This window comes from Podarcis gaigeae (assembly GCF_964106915.1).
Source record: "Podarcis gaigeae genome assembly, chromosome: 10".
Lineage (NCBI taxonomy): Eukaryota > Metazoa > Chordata > Lepidosauria > Squamata > Lacertidae > Podarcis > Podarcis gaigeae.
Genome location: NC_139686.1, coordinates 32,352,976 through 32,375,253, shown reverse-complemented (window position 1 = coordinate 32,375,253; position 22,278 = coordinate 32,352,976). Strand labels below are relative to the sequence as shown.

The following is a 22,278-nucleotide window of genomic DNA, read 5'->3' as shown; positions in this document are numbered from 1 at the left end:
GGGAATCTGGTGTAATAGCTATCTGTGACTTTCACCATTATAAGCTCATGAACAAATTTGGGCAAAGCCTCTGACTCAATGTTTGCTGTTTCTTTCAATAAAGAAAAACTAGAAAGCATTCAGATATGCTCCTCCCCCTGGTAGAATCTGAAGTGGTACAGTCAGCAAAACGTTCCACATTACAATAGATGCTTGAATCTGCTTGAAGTCAGGATCAGATGATCTCATTGACGTTCATGAATTTTACATAGGATGCCAAGCAAATTGTCAGCAATCACAGAACGTACCTGTAGAACAATGATTTGAACAATCAGTGATTCTTTCAGTTAGCTTCTCTAAAAAACAACAAGGACCCATGTTTTTGCACCATACAAGTCCTGGAAAGTGTAGTTTATAACTTTTATATTTCAGTTAGTGAAGACAGATATAATCTGTAATTTGATTGCTGTATTTGAGAGGTGGTGTAGCCTAGTAATAACGAATGTGAGCTGGCAGCCAGGAAGTCTCTAGTTCAAATGTTAACCACAACCACAAACATGCTATGACACTACTATCATGTTCAAACAGGGATGATAGCAAGAATTTCTACAATGATGTATGTGAGGTGCAACACTATAAAACACTATCTACATTATTCTGATGTTCATAATCATGGAGTATGATAAGTATGATTAACCCTTCATGCATAGAATAGGAAAATACACAATAAAAATATTATACATGCAAAAAGAAAGGAAAACTATATTATACTTGGTCACTGAAATCATGCTGAAATAACTAGAGTGAACAACAAGCCTACAAATTATGATTCTACTATTATGACATGAGGTATATTTAATCTCTGCTCTATTCTATGTGTATTCTGTCCTTTGTGGCTGAAAGGGCAAATGTTACTGCAAGTACTTAATCTGTCTTGCATTTTTGCTTCTGTTAAAGCAATTTTGCACCTCTGCATACTATCCTATGTTAGACAGAAGTCTATTGTAGGTCTTTAAACCAGAACATATTTAAGGAAGGAATTGAGTTCATTGGTGTTTGAAAAAACCTAATTACCTATTCCCCTGCACAACTTTTGAAAAATGCTTCCGTAATGTTTATAGTGTGGATGATTTGAGTAGGGTTTCTAATGCCTTAAGAAAAGAGAGAACTGAAATCTGGCTCCTGAGCAGCATTCCCTGCCTGCCAGTAATATTTGGCTTCATTCCTGTTGTCAATAATATGTGACATGGACTTGCAGCTGCTTGGATTCAGATCAGGATTGGAGTGTTATATCCTGATCTACCGACTGGTTCAGAGAGGCACTCTTTGTGCCTTGTGAGTTTTTTCTGTTTGTAGCACTTGTGCTCCAAGATACTGCAGCGTCTCTGCAGCATGTGCACTAATAGCCACTGTGTGTGTGTACTACTGTGTAAGGAGGGAGGTGCTTTGTGATAAGTGCTTTACACACTACTGCGTTGTTACTGGCTGCTGTTGAATGCACACAGTGCAGCCATCTTAGTCGCACTTTCAGTGTAGCTGAAACAGTGCAGTCTCAAAATGGCTGACGAAATGTTCTCTGGAGCTGTTTAGCCTGCCTGTATGCTAATGAGCATATCTGGTGAAGTCACATGTTACAGATTCTGAGGTAAGAAACAATTCTGGATTTTGCTTTTCTATAAATAGTTCAGGATGTGTGTGTATAGAAGTGTGAGACCAAAAACCCCAATTATTGGCAAAGTGGGTATTTTTTAAGTTTTCAGCTGTTGGTGAAGGTAAGTTTTACACGCGTGTTTCACAAGGACTGTGGAAGTGCTTGCTGGGGTCAAAGGTCATTGTTCTTAAAAGGGGCTGTAATTTGGTGTCGCCACCATTTTGAGAAGTCAGAATCAGCTGATTTTATTAAGAAAAAGAAAATAGTGGATCTTTGCTAGCTTTGTATTCAACTTTGTATAAAGGATGAAGCAGTAGCGCAGCCACCAGCATTATTTTTTTAATCTTAAATTCTTGAGATACTTAGATTATTGTAATTTTGGAAGAATATAGAACCCCATTATATTTCTAAATAATTACTTAACTACTTTATGCATTTATCCAGTGTGGTGTTGTCAGAAATAATAATTTTAGAATTTACTGTATTGCAAGAAATAATAGAAATAAAATTTAAGTTTTAGACCTTGATGCTGTTACATTTTAGATATGAGATAATTTAAAACACAAAAACTATGGCATATATTTTTATTTAAATATATTAAGTGTACCGTGAAGATTTTCACTGGCCCAGAGAATGAGGTAAGTAACAGCACATGCTTACAAAGGTAGCATTTAGATTTCCAGCTTGAAGACTATTTTCCAAAACATGGGCTTTAGGGGCAGAAGCTGAATATTGCTCCTGAACTCAGGACCCATAATGTTGCGCATTATGTCCTCCATAAGTGAAGTCTACATAAGAACAGTTTAACATTACATAGACTTCTTAATTTTTTAAGCGGTACACCACAATTAATAGGGAAAATGTCAGGTATCTTTCTAAAACGGAGTTCCCAACATGGTCACACTGTTTTGTAATTTGGAAACAATTCAGATCTCAGCGGACCTAATTCTAAATGGTCCGCGGAGTAATGGGGGAAACTTGCTCACGGTCTTGACTCTGCTGACAGAAGCACCATGGTGGTGGCAGTGGGGGGCAGTGTCTCCCCTTTTTCTTTCTTATGACCATTCTGGGGAGGAGCCGATGGGTTTGCGTTCCTTGCCACCTCAGAGGTTCAGGGAAAACAAACCATATCTACTCTACTTATCCTATCAAAATTGATGATCCTTCGTTCTCAGTAGGTATCATTTCTTACATTGAGAATTAATTTGTAGAATTATGAATCTCAAGTGATATAGTGGGCAGTTTCACCCTGAACTAAATGTGTGTCCTTTGTAACTGCGAAATGGGCATATCGCATTCTCATACGGATATGAGAATGCGATATGTGAGTTGGACCCATATTTAACATAATAATAATAATAATAAATAATAATAATAATAATACATTAAATAAAAATAATTTATTATTTATACCACGCCCATTTGGCTGGGTTTCCCCAGCCACTCTGGGCGGTTCTCTTGTGGCAAATTTGATAATTGTAATAAAACTGAAACAGTAAAAATACTACTGAAAACAAATTCTTTTAGATTTCACTAAAGTTTATGTAAATAGTTTAAGTACGTTGAATGGAATGTGGTTTTGTTTACTGTGGTACCTTTTATGTAGAACCAATTTTCAGTATTTATTCATTAAGTTTAGTGTTCATACTTCACCTGTATGCCAGTTGAATTTCTTTGTTAAATATTGCAAATAATTAAAATTATATGTTGGAAGGTCTCTTGTAAAATTAGCTAGATTTATTTGTTAGCTGTTAAATCTGGAACTTTTTGTAATATCTCAGCTAGTGGAAACAAGGAAAATAATTATCAGGGAGCAGACCAAAATGGTTTTGCTTGGCTGTATCTTTATGCCACTGTTTTTTCCTGTTGACTCCCAGTACTGTGCCAGTTGACTGAGGACAAATGCATAGGTATGATAAAAAAAATTCCTAGAGTTTCCATTTGCTGTCTTATGCATTGGTAGGCTATGTTAATTATATTCAAGAAATACTAGTTTAGTAATTAATGTGGCCCACAGGCTAGAGGTTCCCCATGCCTAATTGCAGTCAATTATTACTCTGTGGGATAAGTAAATTTCAGGTATGTTTCATATTTTTGTTTGAGATGCAGCTGAGGCCAAGTGTTTTGATTGCTGTTGATTTCAGCATGACTCTACCATTTGAATTAATAGGATTTGTCTGCACTTAACTTTATAATGGGTGTAAAATAATTAGCTTAGGCACCACTTTGCCTAAATCTCTCTAATGTAGTTATCTTATTCATATTCTATATATTTATGCCACACTTGTGATGTTCTATCATATTATTATTTATTGTTTGTAAGCCGCTTTGGAATTCATTTGAATGAAAAGTGGTACAGCATAGAAATATAATCAGATCAGATTAAATCATCCCCAAATATATTGACTCCAGGGCCATTGGCTTCTCAAAATCTTCTCGCTTGCACATTATTTTCAAGAGTTTTATGTCATAAATATACACTTACAGGGAAGACCAGCATAACAATTACAGTGTTAAGGAGAGCGCAGATACTGAAACAATTTATTCTATATTTATGATGTACAGTACAGATTGATGACTGTTTGTGTCTCTAGTACTTAACTGACTTTATAAAGAGACACTTAAAGTGACAATCATGAAATGTTTTTATTTGAAATATTAGTTTGTCTTCAGGTTAAATACAGCCTGTTGAGAGTGTTTGTAAAAGTCTGATTTTGGGGGTTGCATTATTTCCCATATTTCCTGAGATTTAAAAATATTGTCAGCATCAGCACTGCAAGATGATTTGCCCTTTATGCAGAATGAATACCATTTCCGCTGTCATGATCCCTTAATGAGATGGTGTTGACTTTCAAAAGCTGTGTTTGCTCTTGGAACTGCTTAAGTATTTTGATTGGTCTGATATTCACAAACAAACATAATAGTTACCATCTTAATAGTTATAGACTTGATCAAAATCTATATGGATTATTCAAGAAGGTGCTGGCAAGAAACTGCATGGTAGACTGATCTTGCAAAATCCACATAGGTTTTTCATTTATTGCTTCATAATATTCATTCTCCTCTCCCTGGTAGAATCTGAGGAGTAAAATTCTGCTGGAAATTAAAGCAAATAAATTTAATTCAGTTTTGTCTCCAAACTGATCATTTCATTAACACTAAAAATAGTACTGCCAAAATGTTATATGACTCCTGGGTTCCAAAAAATCATTATTGGATTACTCTTTTAAAACTAGGTTGAATAAAACATGATTTGTTTTTAAAGGGTTATATTATGTGTCCCTTTTAAAATAAACATCATTTTAAGAACTTTAAAATACATTAACATATTTTAATGGCATCAATACAACCAAAATCAAATATACACTCATCTCGTAAAATTGAATCAATGACCCTCCATCAAGTACATTGTTTTGATGCTTTTCTAGAAAAAACAATGAGTCAGAGGAAAATTATAGGTCATGTGTTGTGTTTATTGTGCAAATTTGGATTCTTAAAGTGTAAACTGAGGGTGGACCTCTTTGCTTTTCATTTCATAGACAAAGGTTTGCCTAGTTGTTACCACCCTTTGTTTCTGGAAAGTTCTGAGCATTTTAAGTGTTCAAGCAAGTGATACTGCCATTACAGATTGCTGCTTAATGCCTGTTGTATTTTCCAATTAGTTTCTGGTTCCTTGCTAGTCTGGCATGAAGTCTTTCTCAAGAAAAATATTTGATAAAACACGGCTGAAACGCAGATACTTTTCAGACAGAATTATTATTAGAAACTATTATTAAACTAAAGTATTGAAAGGAAGAAATGGACAAAATAGAAATAGCAAGAAAACTAGTAATATAAGTGTCTACTTGGACCGATGTCTTTCTTCATTGCTTATCTAAAATTGGATTAGTAAGCAAAGCCACAGAAATTTACAAAGCTTTTCTTCAGGCATTTCACAGTGAGTTCTGCCTAGAACTATTCAGGACAGTATTCCATATGGTGGGCATCAGGTAAAATCCAGAAGAGAGAGACTTGAAAGCTGGGCCAATTATGAATGACAACATTTACCAGAGCTATAAAATTATGCTAGGCAATAAGCTTATCATTATTTAAATGAACAAAATTGCATAATAAATTAAATGTGAGAAAGTTGATAAACATTTTAGAAATCCTTTGAGAAATAATGAAAATTATTTCTAATGACCAAATTCCATTATTTACTGGTAAATTCAGTCAATCGTTTTATTTGTAGGCCACCTTTCCAAAGTTAAAGCCACACTCAAGTCATCTTGCAATATATAAAAAACTACATAACTACAAACATAACATCAAAAAGTACTCAACCAAATTAAACGATTTCTATGTAAATAATAAGATCCAAAATAAAGATACCAAAAAACCATCATCAACAACAGCTGCCTCTTAAAAAAATGCCCCAGCCAAAGATTCAACACCAAGAAGGGCTCAGGAAACCCAGCCAGATGGGTGGGGTATAAATAATACTATTACTGCTGCTACTGCTACTACTACTACTACTACTACTACTACTACTACTACTACTACTTAGACTATACAGAATTACTTTATTACATTTGTCAGTCACTTTATACAGAAGGCAAGTCTCAAAGCAATTTAATAAGATAAAATACAATAAATAAAAGCAATGTAAAATTTAAAACAATGAACAGTGCAAAAATGTATAAAATGTGTTTACCCAGCAATATATTAATACACACAAGTCCTATCCATCTAACTAAAAGATGAACAGTCAGAGGCAACTTAATTACCAATTCCTGGATGAGCAAAAAGTTATTAGTTTGGTGCTAACGATGGTGGCAAGTACAGGCAACAACTGATTTGGGTGTATCTGAATGACACGCAATCATGCATGCATGTATGGCCTATTATGTAATAGACAGTGGATATTTACCCCTCTAGACTTAAAGTACAAATCTCTTAATGACAATGAGGGCTCACAAAGTTCTGTCAATCCCCATACTTTATAATTTATAATTATAATATAATTTAGAAGTACTTGAAAATCTTAAGATGTCAAGGATTTCACCAGTACAAAATGATGCCGATAACAACACCAGACCAAAAAGAATATCACTGGGCAAGCCCATGTAATGTGCCTCAACTAGGCATCCTCAGTATTACACCTCCAACATCTGTATTAGAACAGTGCCTTCCTATGCAAATGAGGTGGAGCCCAATGTACTTGAAATCTTGATGGGGGGCCTGGATCTTGCTCAATTGCAAGTCTAAGGAAACATGCCATATAGATTCACAAGTACTATACCATTGTTTAGGCTGTGTGATACCTTCTAATCCCCTATTCTACACATCTCTGAGTTGTTACAAAGTTCTGTTAAGCATTTACACACAGCGGTTTAACTTTTTGAAAGGATCCTGTAATTCTGTCCAACAGATTAAGTGCTCAAAAGAGATGGACCACATATATAGGTACCAGAAACTGCTGTAACTATAGATCTGAACTTGGCAGTAATTGATATTTAAATAATAAATAGGTTCAGATTGATAATTTTTGTCATTTCCTATCAGCTGATTAATTAATATATCCCATATTCAATCCATTTCCCCCACAAAGAGTTTATAAAGTGGATTAGAATTTTATACCTCTCTGCTGAATTACCAGTAAGAAAAAAACAGAATTCTTTTAAGAGTGGCCCTCCAGATGTTGTACTTCATCTCTTGTAATCTCTGATGACCATTAGCCATTATCAAAGGGATTAATGAAACCCAGGCTTCTGGTCAGTTTGCAGGGCCCCCCCCCCCCGCATTATTTGGTATGTCACAAAGATGCCCTAGCCAATTACAGGAATATTCAGTGTTTAAATGGTAACGCACCGCCCAGTATACATCTTTATAAAATAGATCGAAAGATCTCGACTTTTCACAAACCACAATGGTGTTTTAGTGAGGTAACTTGTTTCAAAAAGTTGTGACCATTGGAATTCTCAAGAGTTTTGAAAATGAAAAGGACCCACTAACTGAAATAAATATGGCTTACATTTCATCAACATTATACCCTTGATAAAGTTGTATTTTAATACACTTCTAGAAACGTAGCCTACACAATTCAAACTGACTGGAAAATAGATACATACTATGTTGTTAGTCATATGGAGTATAAAGGGAGAGAAAAGTAAGAACATATATTTTCCAGTAAGCTAAATTGTCTTGTTTTGTGAAGTATACATAACTTAAAACTATGTTTTGCAATAGATCATATTTGGAATTTTCTGAGGCTAGAGGCAACTGATATTTATTACAGAATTTTATGTGAATATTTAGGAATCAAAATGAGCGGTAAATCCATGCATTTTCATGTAAAGCATGTTGAAATATTTCATGTGTTAAACACTAACTTATTAGATATGTGAAAGTATTGAGTAAATCTCATTCTTATTTGATCATTTTGTCAACAAACTGTTAAATGGCATGTTCAGAACCAGTCATTGGACATGGAGGACAGGGGATGTTTTACCTTGCAATATCCTGCAGCAGTTGTTTTACAAAACGAAGGCCCTTTTATGTACAGCTATAACTGCACTCTGGCTTGGCTTTGGGTTATGTCATGGATTCTGCCTTGTCTAATGCCCAAGCTTGTTTCCTGCACTGAAGAATTGTAGTAGATAATAGTATATTGTTTAAGGATATGGTAGTTTTATTAAGAGTAATAAATCCAGAAGCAAGACTTGCATGCAGACACTGATTTTTCTCTATATGGTTACTGTACTGCTTGCTTTTGAGTTCTGATATGCATTTTTTTCTGCTTCTGCATGGCATAAGGGAGGTATCGCACTGCACACGCTTCTGGGCAGGCAACTGCTAGCACTGCAGCAAGCAGTACAAATAGGCTCATTCTGAAGACTTTCCATCGCAGCTGGCATTTGTAGACTATGTGCTTTATAAGAGCTAATGCAATTCCTCTAGGAGCATTTATTGTGTAAATAAAAATCTCAGCATGTGCTATTCCACAGATGTGGGTGACTAAAGGAAAGGTCACACAGTAGTCAGGTTTTAGTTAAAGTGCAGTATGTTTTGCTTGTGTGAAGACAAATAAGGTTTGTTCTCAAGATGGCCGACCTAGAAGTGTTCTTCTACTGTTTTGATATGTAAGCTGCTGAGCTGAGGAGGAAGTTCTCTTGATGTATGTCAAGCTGCCTCCAGGTAAGACAACCAGTTCCTTCATAACATTTTCACAGGCCCTGGCAAGATCTTACTGCAAACTTACTACATTTTTTTAAAAAAATCATGAATTTTAAAAGCTGTATGCTCTGCTGTGTTGTAGGAGAATATGTGTGGGCTTTTGGGGTTGTTTGTGAGAGTCACAGATTATTGTGGAACTGATGGTTCTAAAATAAGATGTCTGAGCAAGTTAGTGGTTCTGTCATAAAAGGGGGCTTGTTTCAATCCACATTGTTATCAGTGTAAGCCCATTTGGCGGGAAATTGTAGTTTCCTTCAACATAAATAATAGTAAATATTGGGAGTTGTTGTGTATATTTAAGAAAAATGCTAAAAGAGACTGCAATGGTATGGTATCTGAATTGACATACAAGCATGGGTGATAAAATATGGACTACCTTTTGATCCTACCCTCCCTCTCAAAAAGTTTATGTTCAGCCTTTAGCTTCTCAGGAAAATTCTGAGATTCACAGATTATCCTGATGTTTCTAGCCCTCAGGAGTGCATGGAGAAGTGCTGGAAATTTGACATCAAAATATTTTTTTAAAAAAATCAGTAGCCCAAGTTGATTATTATCTCTGTCAAAGTTTTTTCAAGGGTTTAGTTACTGTTTTCACACTTGAGAGTAGCAGTCCCCCCCCCCACCCCTGCATTTTAAAAAGCAACCAAATGTTAGTTGAAGAGTAACAAGTGTAAAAGGTAAATTACTTATGGCAATATACCTGTTATAGGTTGTGGCCCTTCGTGCAAATTGCTCATCTTAACTGCAGCAGCAATACTTCCTTTGTGGGCTGCTCAGTTGAAAGCTTATTACTATGAGCAATTATTAGTTTATTTTAGAATCTAATTTTAGTTTACTTTTCAACACTGATACATTTGTGAGTTCTCTGATGAGCCTTTTTTGTACAATAGTTTTTGTATCATAAAAAAGATGTGGTAGCAAAAAGAAGCTAAAGTTAAGTATTGCAAACAGTTTTGGTGACCCAGAGCTAAGCTATCTGATGAACACGGTTGGTTCCATCTCTGCCTTGAACATTTCAGTCCCTGGTTGTGTTGGTCTGGGCAGGATTCTCTGTCATCATTCTTTCTTAAGATTGTAAATTGCATCATCAAAAAAGATGGGTAAATCATATTGATTTGTTTTAAAATGGAAATAATCTTGGTTTTGTTTCAGAATGTTGTTTGTTTCTGCAAACTTGTAATTCCATCCATTTGATGGGCAAAAAAATGATTCTTTGCTGCCTGAGCCAGTTGTGAGGATGTTCCTTCAGTATTACCTATTATCCTGCCATCATAATCTGTTCATGCTATGTAGCAGTCAAGCTTTGAGAGTATATTCTTCTGTACATCTACACATCAGAACCACTCATTTTGTAGGCAGATTTATTGCTAGGTTAAACCTTTCCTTCTGCCTGAGCTAAATATGATTGTGTATTCTTATGGAAGTAAATATTGGCTCTAAATGATACAAGCACCAGGCAAAAAAAAATCAAGGAAAGTGGTGAATTAAAACATGTGAGCAATATTATTTGAAATAGTGGAACAGGAGAAAACCCTTGTACATTTTTTTGCAAATTAAGAGGCTCTGGTCTTTCTTGAAAATTCAGTGAATTGAAAGTTTGTATGAAGCTGCCTTAAGATGAATGGCTCATTTATCCCAGTACTGTCTAGTAGTCTATGGTCCCTCAATCTAGTGCTCACCAGATACTTTAAACTAAGATTTACATCATCCCCTGTCTGCATTGACAGTGGTAAGAGATTATGGAAGTTGATGTCGAAAACATCTGGAAGACATTAGGTTGGAAAAACTGGAAACTTGTGATTGGCAGCTCTTCAGGGTCTTGGGCAGAGAGAAAGCCATTCCCAGACCTGCTACCTGCTGCTATTTTAAGTGGAGTCGCCATGGATTTTTGCATACAGCACATAAATTCTACCAATCAGCAATGGCCTCTTTCCGAACTCTATTATTATTATTATTATTATTATTATTATTATTATTATTATTATTATTATTATTTTTTGTTCTTCTGCTTATTTTAGTTCGGTACTAAAACTGTAAAAGTAATGTACAGTGCCTTTTGTCAGGGCCAAAACAGTTACAGAAGCCACCTTAACATATAAATCATAATACCCTATGTCTGATTTTGTTACCAGTGCCACTACCGCTGCAACAAATAGTTCAAGCTTACTACAATTAAAAAAGATAAAAACAATGGGATCCTAAAAGTATGCTTTTCACTTAGCCTACTTTTAACGATAGCTTGGATCCAAAAGTGGTGGTGGGCAAGCAGATAGTGACTTCCTGATTTACCCTTTCTACTGTAACCGCTCCATGTCACATCACATATTCTTTTCCAGAGAGCCCCTGAGCCATCAGAAGTGTCTTATTGAGGCACATGGGAGTAAAAAAAACCACACAAAAAAACTGTTTTTTAAGTGAAATTCTGCTCATGGAAGCTGGGATTCAAGCTGTTACCACCAATTACCGGAAGAAGCATTTGTACAAACTCCCCTGCTTCCACCAATTTCTGAAACATATGAATGATTCTCCTCAGTTTGACAGATCTCAGGCTTTCCACTATCCAAACGCTCATTACAGGTGACTCCCCACTTGGGGGCTGTGTTTTGGGGGCCCTGCACACATAAGTGAAATTGCATAAAGTGTATATGTAATCATGTGTCAGTAGGGCACACGTAAATGCAGGGACGTTGGTATTGCAACATTCCCTGTCTGTAGCTAATCTCACTCCTCACCTGCTCACCAGTGAAGTTGATGGTTAGTGTCATGTTGACTTTGAATTCCAGTTAAAACTTAATGTTTCACCACAAGGTCAGCATTTCCATTGTGCAGATACACAAACAGTAAATCCATGTTTTAAAAGAAAGCTACTGTGCATATTGTTTCATGTACGCAAACCTCATGAGTATTTTGAGAGCTTGGTGTAAAACACGAGCAAATAATTAATTAAATAAGCAGTTATCTAAGAAAGTACAAGAATGTTCTTCAAAGAAATGAATGTTCATCCAAGAAATGTGTAATTAAAAAGTACCCTCATACTGGCAAATCTGGTGATTTGCCTCTGCCTTTGCCTTTACCCTGGCGGCGGGCTGCCTCTTTCTCCTGGTTGGTTAGGATTCAGTGCTGTTCATACCTCAAACCTGAGGGCACCTCAGAAAGAGCAGCAGGGAGTTCAGGATTCCCCAGCAGATCTCCAGACTGCTAATGATCTTGGAGAGCCATTGGATTGAGATATCCCAACCCCAAGACTGGAGGAGTGAAGTGAAGATAAGCTACTGAAGATAAGCTGAAGATAAGCTTCAGGCTGCACAGAAAAAGCATTTCGGTTCCTGAAGTTCATTCTACTTGTGCAGGTAAAAATATAACTGATGTAATTCTTCAGAATGTGGTATTAGTGTGTGAAAACAGTCAAGATCCAATGGTCATAGCTGCCGACTTACAGATTTGAAAATAAGGGACCAGCAGCCTCAAAAATAAGGGATCAGCAGCCAAAATAAGGGATTTTCTGGGCACGGATATGTTCAACTTCTGAGCCCCTCCGAGCCAAAGGCAGAAAGCCCCGCCAGCAGCCAAACGAAGCCTCAAGCGGTGGTTCCCACAACGCAGCAACCCGGTAGATGGGATGCAGCAAGGAAAACCACCGTCACCTCTCTGCTGGGAAGCGCTGAGCAAAGGCAAGTCCCCAGGCAACGCAGCCAATTTGATCGGCACAAGGCATGCAAGCTCCACCCCCCCAGTCATTCTTAGACTCCTTATTGGGTGAGCAACACAGCCAAGCAACACAGTTGGAGCCTCCCTCCTCCCTGGCCGTCAGGCAGGGAGGGAGAGGAGCTGCTTCCTTTGAAACCTGGGAAATTTAAGGGACAGCAGCGGGACACGGCGCTGGGATAAGGGAGTTTCCCGCCAAATAAGGGACGGTTGACAGCTATGCCAATGGTCCCCAGGCATGCACCTCCAGATGGTGATGTCAGGCACCATCCTAGCACTGAGGCATCTTCACTTGTGGTCGCAAGTAGCTGATAGTCAGGTGCAAAATGCTCCTGGCACCTGGCTAATTTCAAACACATGATACAAAGATGACATATTAGCATGACTATTAACAGGTAGTTACCCTTCTAATATTGGTTCCTGGTGAATGAAAACAATTGGAATAGTTCTTTACATGTGCAAACGGAATTGGCATAATTTTCTAAAATTACAAAAATTGCATACCTGATATTTGGGAAGTATTTCCTTTATTCTAAAAAAAAATATGATGGGAGAATAAATGTTCAGTACATTTGTGAAAACTGTGCACAAAAGGTTGCTGTGCATGCATGATATATATGCTGATCTGCTATTTAGAGAGCATTAGGGGTTAATCTTTGGTGAAGAGTATGCCCCTCTATTTGTATAACTTTGCATATAGAGGCAGGAAGGCTTGAGTTGTGCTCTGCTCCTGGTTTCATACTGTTACAGTGCTTCGTACTGATTCTATTTTTAGCCTTGTTGCCAGGCAGATCTTCTGTGCTTCCTGCTGATTCTCAGCCTCTGGTATTCATGGGCTTTTACAAACTGATCTTCAGGAGCCAACCAGCGTGACTATGCAAATCTTCAGTCCAGTCGTCTGACATCAGACGAGTCAAGTTTACTTGCTCGGCTTGCTGATAAGATAACAACATGGCTTCAGGGGGCTTGTTATTAGAGTATATTATTTACACATGCAAAACATACTATACTTTTTAATGTAGGCAAGTAAGAAACCAGGGAGAAAAGCTAACTCAGTATTGTAACTAGGCTTTAATTTGTCACGCTGCCTGAACTTGTAGTCCTGCCTACTTCCCACATTTATGACTTTGGTGGGAGGTTGGCAATGACCTCAGTGTTTGACTGTGCATGCGCAAACAGATGCATTTCATTTCCTTGAGGAAAGGAAATCTCCTAAGAAAAAAGAAGTATGCAAGTAAGATGTTTCTGAGAAATCAGTTGGCTACACCTTGGGCAAGGTTTTCAAATTGCCTTTTTCGATCATGAACATTAAAGTCTCTACACACTAGAATATTTAAATTATCGTTACTGTATGGTTCTTTATAAATACTAGTTTCTTAATGTTGAATCTCCATGTTTTTTGCACATCCTTTCTCTTCTCTTTTCCCATGAAATTTTATTAGTGACCTCAAAGGGCTACTAAAGATAACACCAGACTATTGTGAGTTTAAATATTCAGTACCGAAATATAAAGGTCACACTTGCATCAACTCAGTTTATAGGACATGAATGGAAGAAATCGGTAAAAGATGTACAAGTACATAATAGTTTTTGTTCTCTTTTGGCACATTACCATCTTTTGCAAGAGATTGGTAATGTTAAGTATTGCATAACTTTAAGTATCACTTAAGTAAATATTAACTTGCTTCTTTAAAATGAGTATATATCTTCATTAGGAACTGAAAACCTACCAGAGAGTTGTTTTCATATTAAAAGCCATGTATTACCATTCCTCTTTTAGCTCTAGGAGCTGATGTCTGCATGTTTGTGTGAAAATAATTAGTTTTGCACATGCTATTTTGTGGTATTTTACTTTAGAGGCAGTGTTCCATTTTCGGTTTCAGTCTGATAAAGCTGTTGCTTCTGATGAAGTAAGAAGTACAGTGGTACCTTGGTTTTTGAATGTCTCGGAAATTGAGTGTGCCACACGGCTTTTGTATTGAGTTTTCCAGAAGTAAATGCTTTGGTTTGCGAATGTTTTGGAAATAGAATGGTCTTCCAGAACAGATTACGTTCAAAAACCGAGGTACCACTGTAGTAGTGTGTTGTATAGAATGTAGACTAACTTGCATATGGGTAACTGCTAGGGGAGACAACTGTTGTCTGAAAACACCTGTAGATTTGAGAATTTCATAACTTTGGTATTGAATTTTGAGGTAAAATGAAGTGTAAACCGTTTGCTTGTCCTCTGGACTTCTTTTTCTTTTGTTTTTCTGTTGAATGAAATGTTCTCATGTCTCCTTCACTGAAGGGGAATGTGCAGGTTGCACGTCTGAGTTATACAAAACATAAGTAAGTTCAACTCTGGGCTAGGCTACTTGTTTCTTACCATTTCTGAATCAATTGCAGTGAAAACCTCCAGTTCCATATTTTCCTGTATATTTTTGTAAGCAACCATTTTTAAGCCTTATGCTTAAAATGTCAGTTAAATGTGGTGGTTAATCTTCAGACTCCTTTAACAAAAACATTTGAAAGGATTATGCATTTAAAGTTTTCTAATTATTCAGCAGTTATTGTCTGAAAATAAGAAGTTATCTAAATGTTCAGTAGTAACATCTTTTTCTTGTTGCTGGGCAGATATGAGAGTGCATACTCCTGATTGGTAGTTGAGTATCTGCTTCCTCAAGCCAATCGGATAAGGTAAAATTATACGGGGGAGAGAACTCGGTAACAATGAAGCAAGCTGCCGATTTATTTTCCCTGTGTGAAGATCACACAAACTAAGAGTGTGGCTACAGCTGGCTCCCTCTTGGGTATGTTTCAGAAATTACAAGGTCTCAAAGAACAAGGGGGAGGAGGAGTGCTATTACTATTATTACTATTATTTATTTTTTTCCTCGTTAATGTTCTTTTGGAATGCTGAATATTGTGTAAAGGAGAAAATAGTTTTCTGTGTACAATAGCTTAAACAGCCCAATCTTAATTAAATGCTTAGGAGGTAGAAATAAGATACATAAGCGCTAACTTGCAATTAGACATAATTCCTCTTTGTTGGCGATATGCATGCTTTTCTTTTTCAAAGAGATATACTTCATTTTTATTTAATGTAGTAGAGAACATTTGTGGCATGTAAATTTATATTTGTTCTTTTTTTGTAAATTTATACATAATTTTAATAGCTCAAATCAAGCTTATTAAATATAAATATATATATATTGCATTTTTTGATGAAAAACTAATGTATTTACAGAATGTGATGAAATTAAATATGAAAATGAAAATTAATCTAGAACACTTATTCTTCCATATGACACTCAACACGCTCCCAGATCTTCTTTGTGTGGTATGCATAAAGTTGAATTTTAATAGGTAATTTGGAAATGTTCCAGCCAGATTCTAGAAAAGGAACATTTTGTTTGGTACTCTGTTTTTGCAAGGCTGGAATCTACGACCCTTTATCTAGAACTAGATACACTGGCCAATGACTGTCCTTAATTTCTTTGCAGACATTACTACATGCAAGTCAGTTTTGCTTGTCTAGATTATATGGAGTAATAAGTTGCAGGGTTACCATGAATGCTACATGATTATATAATTTTATTCTTGTAGAGCTTCTATTAGTGCTTTGGACAAACACTATGCTTTTGCGAATGCAATGGCTGTGCTGTTCTAGAGTACTTATATTATGTAGAGAACCACTGTATGCAGTCATTTTGTATTCTAGCTTATGTTGCTGCCTTTTGAGAATCCTTTTACAGTCCCCCCCCCCTGTTGCCAGGCAAAACCCAAAATACTAGCAGCTGATTGGCTAACCTTTTCAGCTACTCAAGAGCTGCTCACATGGGTTTACGATTATGGGCTAATCCACAGCAGCTATGCTAATACTTTCTTTGTTGCCATGCAGCAGTGATCTCACTTAAGGGAAAAACATGGGGGAGGGGAGGGAGGGGAAGGAAAACTACCTCATTGGTAGAGCAAGGATCCTTTTGGGTATCATTTTAAGATCCAGTGGTACACTCCTTTTACCATATGAGCACTTGCAACTACAACATGGGGTAGCTTATTACTAAAGGGGGGGGAGCAATGACATGAGGAATCTTTTGTGTTTGCGGTGATTTTATACAAAAGGATAGAATGTTTAGCATATTACTGTGACTTCTTATGGAAGGAGAATGTGTGGTGTTTAGATACAACAGTACTATTCACTACTATTTATGCATTTGTATACTTTTCTAAAGTGAGCATTAGGCGCTGTACTGTAAAACATCATTTTCTTGAAGGAAAGCTTTTGAATTCTCCTGTGATACTTCTTTATTTGGCACACAACCAATAAGGGCATATCCATAAGAGGTGTGTTTGGATGCATTGAATCAAACCAAACAGCACTGGAACATAAACTTCATTAAAATACCAATTGTCTCTGGGGCAGTTTGAGAATCCTTGCTTACACCAGAAGAGATCAAAACTCTCACAGTGCAGTATATTTTTAGATACTACTGCTTTGTGTACATGCAGAAATTAGCTTAACTTTCTTATGAACTTGGTCTTGTGAATCATAACACCATTTTTGAAGAGGCTTAAAGTATGGAAGTTGTTACTCACTGAATAAGATGAGTATGATCTCCCAGAATCAAATGAATATACACCTATTTTCAGGTAAGAAAACAATTTTACCATTCCTCTGCTCTTCCTAGAACCAGAAAACATATGAAAGAGAACCGCTGATTGGCTTGCACGAATATGGTCAAATTATCTCAAGTGCTCTGTGTGATCTAAATCCCCAACAGCTTTGTGTGTCCTATTTCCTTCAGTACTCTTGAGTTCTATTAAGTGGTACAGTGTGCACCCTTGTGGATGTGGATTGAAATTGTACTGTAAAACCTGTCTTTACTGCATTTGATATATAGGTAGCTTAGCAAACCATCTTTCATTTGTTGTCTTATTACTTAAACATTGCATAATGGACAGGGTTGCATGCCTTCAACAAAGATCTGGATCCTTGGCAATATAGAGAAATTTCTGCGTAAATAAGTGAATGACAAAATAAAGATAAAATTACAATTATTTTGTTAAGTGTTTTAGCTTCTATGATTATCAGTTGCAGGTCACATAATATGGCTGTCATGATAAGGCTTAAATACTTTTGTGTGACAGTCAAAATATCTTAATGATAAATGCAAATTTAAATAAGTTTAAGGCAGCCAGCCAGAACTTCAATAATGTTCTTCAGGAAACCTTTTAATTGTTTAATTTGTTAACTCATCCTGCACAATGAAAATCAGCTTCTATACATTCATTCTGTTAGGAATGTTATGTATGAATAACAGTTTTTGTTACATAAATAACAAGTTGGCAAGTTGTGGTGGGAAAATGCAATATCAGTTTACAATACTTGTTTCAATGTTTGTTCGTTCGGAGCCATTTGGCAAATGTGAGTTTCTCTTTTAAAAAATTGTGGCAGAATTACAAGATGAACAATTTGGTGCATGTTCAACTAAATGGTTTTAGGAGTTTTGCGCAGACAAAACCATTTTTAAAAAACATCCCCTCCCAAGGTCTGTTTTGCACATCACATTAGACCACAGTTTAAATAAAAGTTAGAATAAAAAACCTATTAGTGTTCTGTGTGAACTCAGTTTGGTACCATAATGATGCTTTGTTAACAATGGTTTGTGTGTGGAAAATAAACCATGGTTTGTTGCTGTTTTACTGACTTTAATTATGGTCCAGTATTGCATGTGAGCTTTGGCACCTCCTTAACTGATTTAAGTGTGGTTTGTTTCATTGGCATGTCCAAATCACCCACTAAGCAATGTAGAGACTAGGGAAGAGTATCTGGAAAATGTAACTGCTCTCAGCAACTCTTACTTTACATTTCCCAAGGATGACATCACTGGCTGATATAATAATTTCCCTTTGCTGAACCCAACTCTGTTCCGTTCCTGCTTCGATTTGCTTCTGCGGCTTGAGAGGGAATTGAAAACTTAAATGGAACTTCTTTGAACTACAGCTTTGGAGATATTTCGACTAATGGGTGATTGATTGTCACTATAGCAAACTGGTGAAAGTACTTAAGTTTGTATTAAGCAGCCTTTCAACCCTGCTGACAGCAGAGAAATCTGGTAATTCCAACGTAGGTGATCCTAACTAAACAGAATGAATTCATGGTAACAACTGGTGGTTGGTTGAGAGACAAAAAATAAGAAGTGTGATTACAGAGGAAAGGACTAGAAGGAAAGGAGCATGAGCACTTCTTTCTTGGAGGAGTAGGTGGGGAAAGCAACTATTTGATGACAGTTGCAGAAAATAAAGTTTCCCATACCCTTGATTTCACAGACAATCCATGGAGGAGAAATGGTGATGTGGTGAGGCTGTATCAGCTGTTACGCACCACAAACGGGTCAGGGAAGTTGGGTGGAGAGATAGCTAAAGGCAGGAAGTAGGTGGGATGGAAGGAGAGCAGAGTATGACAAGGCAAACCAGTTTCTTTGACCATCTGTGGCTTGGCTGTAACATGGTTTGTTCTATAAAGCACAATTTCAGAATGGTGATGTGATGTGTGAACCAAGCCTACGTGAACTCTGAAGTTCCTACATTTATCTGACTATTTCAGAAGTTATGTTCTGCAAAAGAGCAAATTAGGGGGAAAAACATGTTAATTATATATTTTTCATACTGAGGCTTATAGAATAATTAACCATATTTGTGTACTGACCTTTGTGGGTTATTTTTTAAGTCAAGATGGTAAATAAAACACCAAGGAAAGGGCACATTTCAAATCATCATGTTTAATCTAGTTCCCATTTTTTGCTTAAAACATATTTCCTGGGAAAAGATGCATTTTGCTGTGACAAATTACTCTGTTACAATTTAATTTTTTAAAAAATGGTATTAAATTTACTATTTATTACCTTGGGAACATATTTCAAAGCTTTTAGTCATGCAGCCTCATGCATTTTGTATATGTGTGTGAGTGTATTTGCTTTAGAAGAACAATTGGGAAATGAAAGATTTCTGTACGATTCTTTCCTATATGAAGGACAGCAGGATCACATACTTGAAGGTTTGAAGTGCTTAGAACTTTCCAGAATCAACAGCTGGTAGTTAATGGGCAAAATAGTGTTTGCTCATGATAAGAAAACCGAAGACCCATATTCAATATTCATAATTTACACAATTTATGATCTTCTGTGTCACAACATCCACAAAGGATGTTGATGTGAAGGGAACATGTGTAAAACGCTTGTTCCTTTTACAGTGAGAAGTGTAGTGTTTGTAATGTTTTGTTTTTATAAGTGCAGGAATATAAAGACTTTTTTGCAATAACAATAAATGTATACCAGTGCTCTTGATGGTACCAACCACACCAAAGCCAGAAAAATGGAACAATGTGATCTTTGTAAAGTGTGTGTGTGTGTGTGTGTGTGTGTGTGTGTGTGTTGCATTAACATTCATTTTTCTTAAAAATGTATACCTTTACAGAATCAAGATGGAAAACAATGAAGAACGTCAAAGAAAGGTTTTTAAGGCCCGCAAAACCATGAGAGCAAGTGACAGGCAGCAGCTTGAGAGTGTCTATAAGGTAAAGGAGGAACTTCTGAAAACCACAGATGTCAAGTTGTTAAATGGGAAACATGAAAATGGGGATTCAGATCTTAATTCCCCGTTACTCATTTCTGAATGTACTGAGGGCAAAGAAGTGAATGGCCTAGAAGATTTATGCCTTGATTCCGAAGGACAAAAAATGGACTCTGAAGAACTCACGGATGCCAAAAGTCCAGATGTGAAAGAGAACCAGGTTAGTGACCTGACTCCTAAACTTGAAACCCTGACCCCTGAGAACATTGTTTCTGAGCAAGAACATGAGGATGCTAGCACTGCTCCAGGCTCTGAACCTGAAAATCAGGTGCTTGACTGTAATATTGATAATGACTTGCAGGACGAAGTCAAAGTCAATGATGATTTGGACCACAAAGATAATTGTATAAAAGACGTTTTGGACCAGAAAGCCACACCAAGCGAGCCTGAAGAGGAAAGCAAAGTAAGCTGTGATATTAATGACAGCTCAGTAGAACCAGTAGAAACAAATGAGTTAGCTCTTGCTCCTGATACACCTATGGAAGAAGAAAAGAGTACCAAGGAAACTCTTGTAAAAGAGAACATTGATGAGGAAGCAATATCTAGTAGTATTGATACAGATGTAAATCCAAAGGAAGAAGCTACTCAATCTGCAGAACCTTTAGAGACCAGCACTCAAAAAGCTGTAGAAAAGGAACCAGCAGAAAACATTTTGGGAAATGCAGCCACAATGGAAACAGAGGAAATTATTCCAATTTTAGAAAAGCTGGCTCCAGCAGGTGAATTAAGTTGTTTCCCCAAATCTACTATGCTTCCAGTAGAAAATCCTAACTTTGATGCAGAAGATAAAGCAGAAAACCCATTAAATTCTTTAGCCAAACATGAAAGCAGCGAAAGTTTGCCCAAAGAAGCTTTCTTGGTACTTTCAGATGAAGAGGAACTCTGTTCTGTTAAAGAAGCTGAAGTGATAATGCCGAATGATTCAACCCCTTCAGGTGAGTGGTATTTTTTCTTCCTTTAAAAAAAACAAGTCTTTTCAAGACTGTTCTGAATTATCTGCCCATGTTCTTAGAAATTTGCTTGCTTGTTTTTTTAAGGGAATGTGCTATTCAGCAGTGGACAAGTTAATGTTAAATTTAGTATGAATTTTATCTATTGCTTTTATGTTAGATTATTAAAGGATGGTTTCAAGAGTTCTACAGAGCAAACTGCTGGTTTACCTGGAACAAGTCCTGTCTGAAGGCTGTCCTAAACATGTATGACATATGCTACTGGTTACTACTTGTGGTTTCTAGTTACAACACATGGATAATAGAAGAAGCTTGATTTTGTTGCTGTTAACAAGTTCTTGGCTTTATGGAATATTTGAATGCAGTCGGACTGGGTTTTATTAGTTCTAGTTTCGCCTTCCCTACTCAATGTCTACTTAGCTATTTTGTTTCATTTGTGAATCACTTACTATAAATCTTCTCAAAGCATTTTAATGATAAAGCTATCAACATTAAAACATATATAAAACAATTTCATATGTAAGAGCAATTTCAAATCCAATATAGATATAGAAATCTCACTCCCTATTCTGCCAGCTGGAATACTTCAGTGACTATTTCCAGATCAAGGTTTATTGTGGAATTTGGTGCTGTTGATTCACACAAGATTTTCACATTGTCCACATAATATCATCATGAAAAGTCAACCTGTATTTTTTAACATTTAAAATTGGAATTTCCTCTTCCTGCAGAAATTCCATTAAGTAAAAACAAGCCGTTACCATATGAGTACAACCTAGTTATTTTGTTACCAGCAGTCTAAACAAGAGGAACATGCCTATTTCACTAATTACTGTATGCTGAAAACATGTCTGAATTTCCACTACCCAGTTCTGGGACTCTATATTCTTAAGATTGCAACATATGTGGGCTTTTAGCTAGTAGGTGGCGGGCTAGATATGTTTTTGAAAATGCCTGCACACAAGTACAGAACTACACATGCACCCATAACAGGAAAAGGCAGCAGAGGACAGGGAAGTAGTGGTTGAGGAGAGAGGCCAGAAAACAGCGTAAATATTTCAGCAAGGACTGTCCATCAGTGCAAGTGAGAATAGTGGAATACCTATGAAAAAAGTCTGAAACATGAAGTGTGTGGGCAGTCACATTCCAGTGGTGCTCACA

The 22,278-nt window shown here is 36.7% G+C and overlaps 1 protein-coding gene across 13 annotated transcripts in view; it reads left to right on the top strand.

Annotated features, from left to right (window-relative positions):
• ATF7IP (activating transcription factor 7 interacting protein) overlaps positions 1 to 22,278 on the top strand; it is a 69,700-nt gene that overhangs the window by 14,207 nt on the left and 33,215 nt on the right. For 8 of the 13 annotated variants that reach the window (XR_014555208.1, XR_014555209.1, XM_083698588.1 and 5 more), the window contains one exon: positions 20,012 to 21,102. Coding sequence is in view for 11 of the 13 variants with exons in the window: in XM_083698582.1 (XP_083554708.1) it covers positions 20,012 to 21,102 (1,091 nt within the window). In the remaining 2 variants the exon portion in view is untranslated. Of the gene's footprint in view, positions 1 to 1,288; positions 1,625 to 8,783; positions 8,807 to 15,292; positions 15,343 to 16,654; positions 17,186 to 20,011; positions 21,103 to 22,278 lie in introns of those variants that run through there. The other 5 variants (XM_083698586.1, XM_083698585.1, XM_083698592.1 and 2 more) reach the window with 5 other exon arrangements.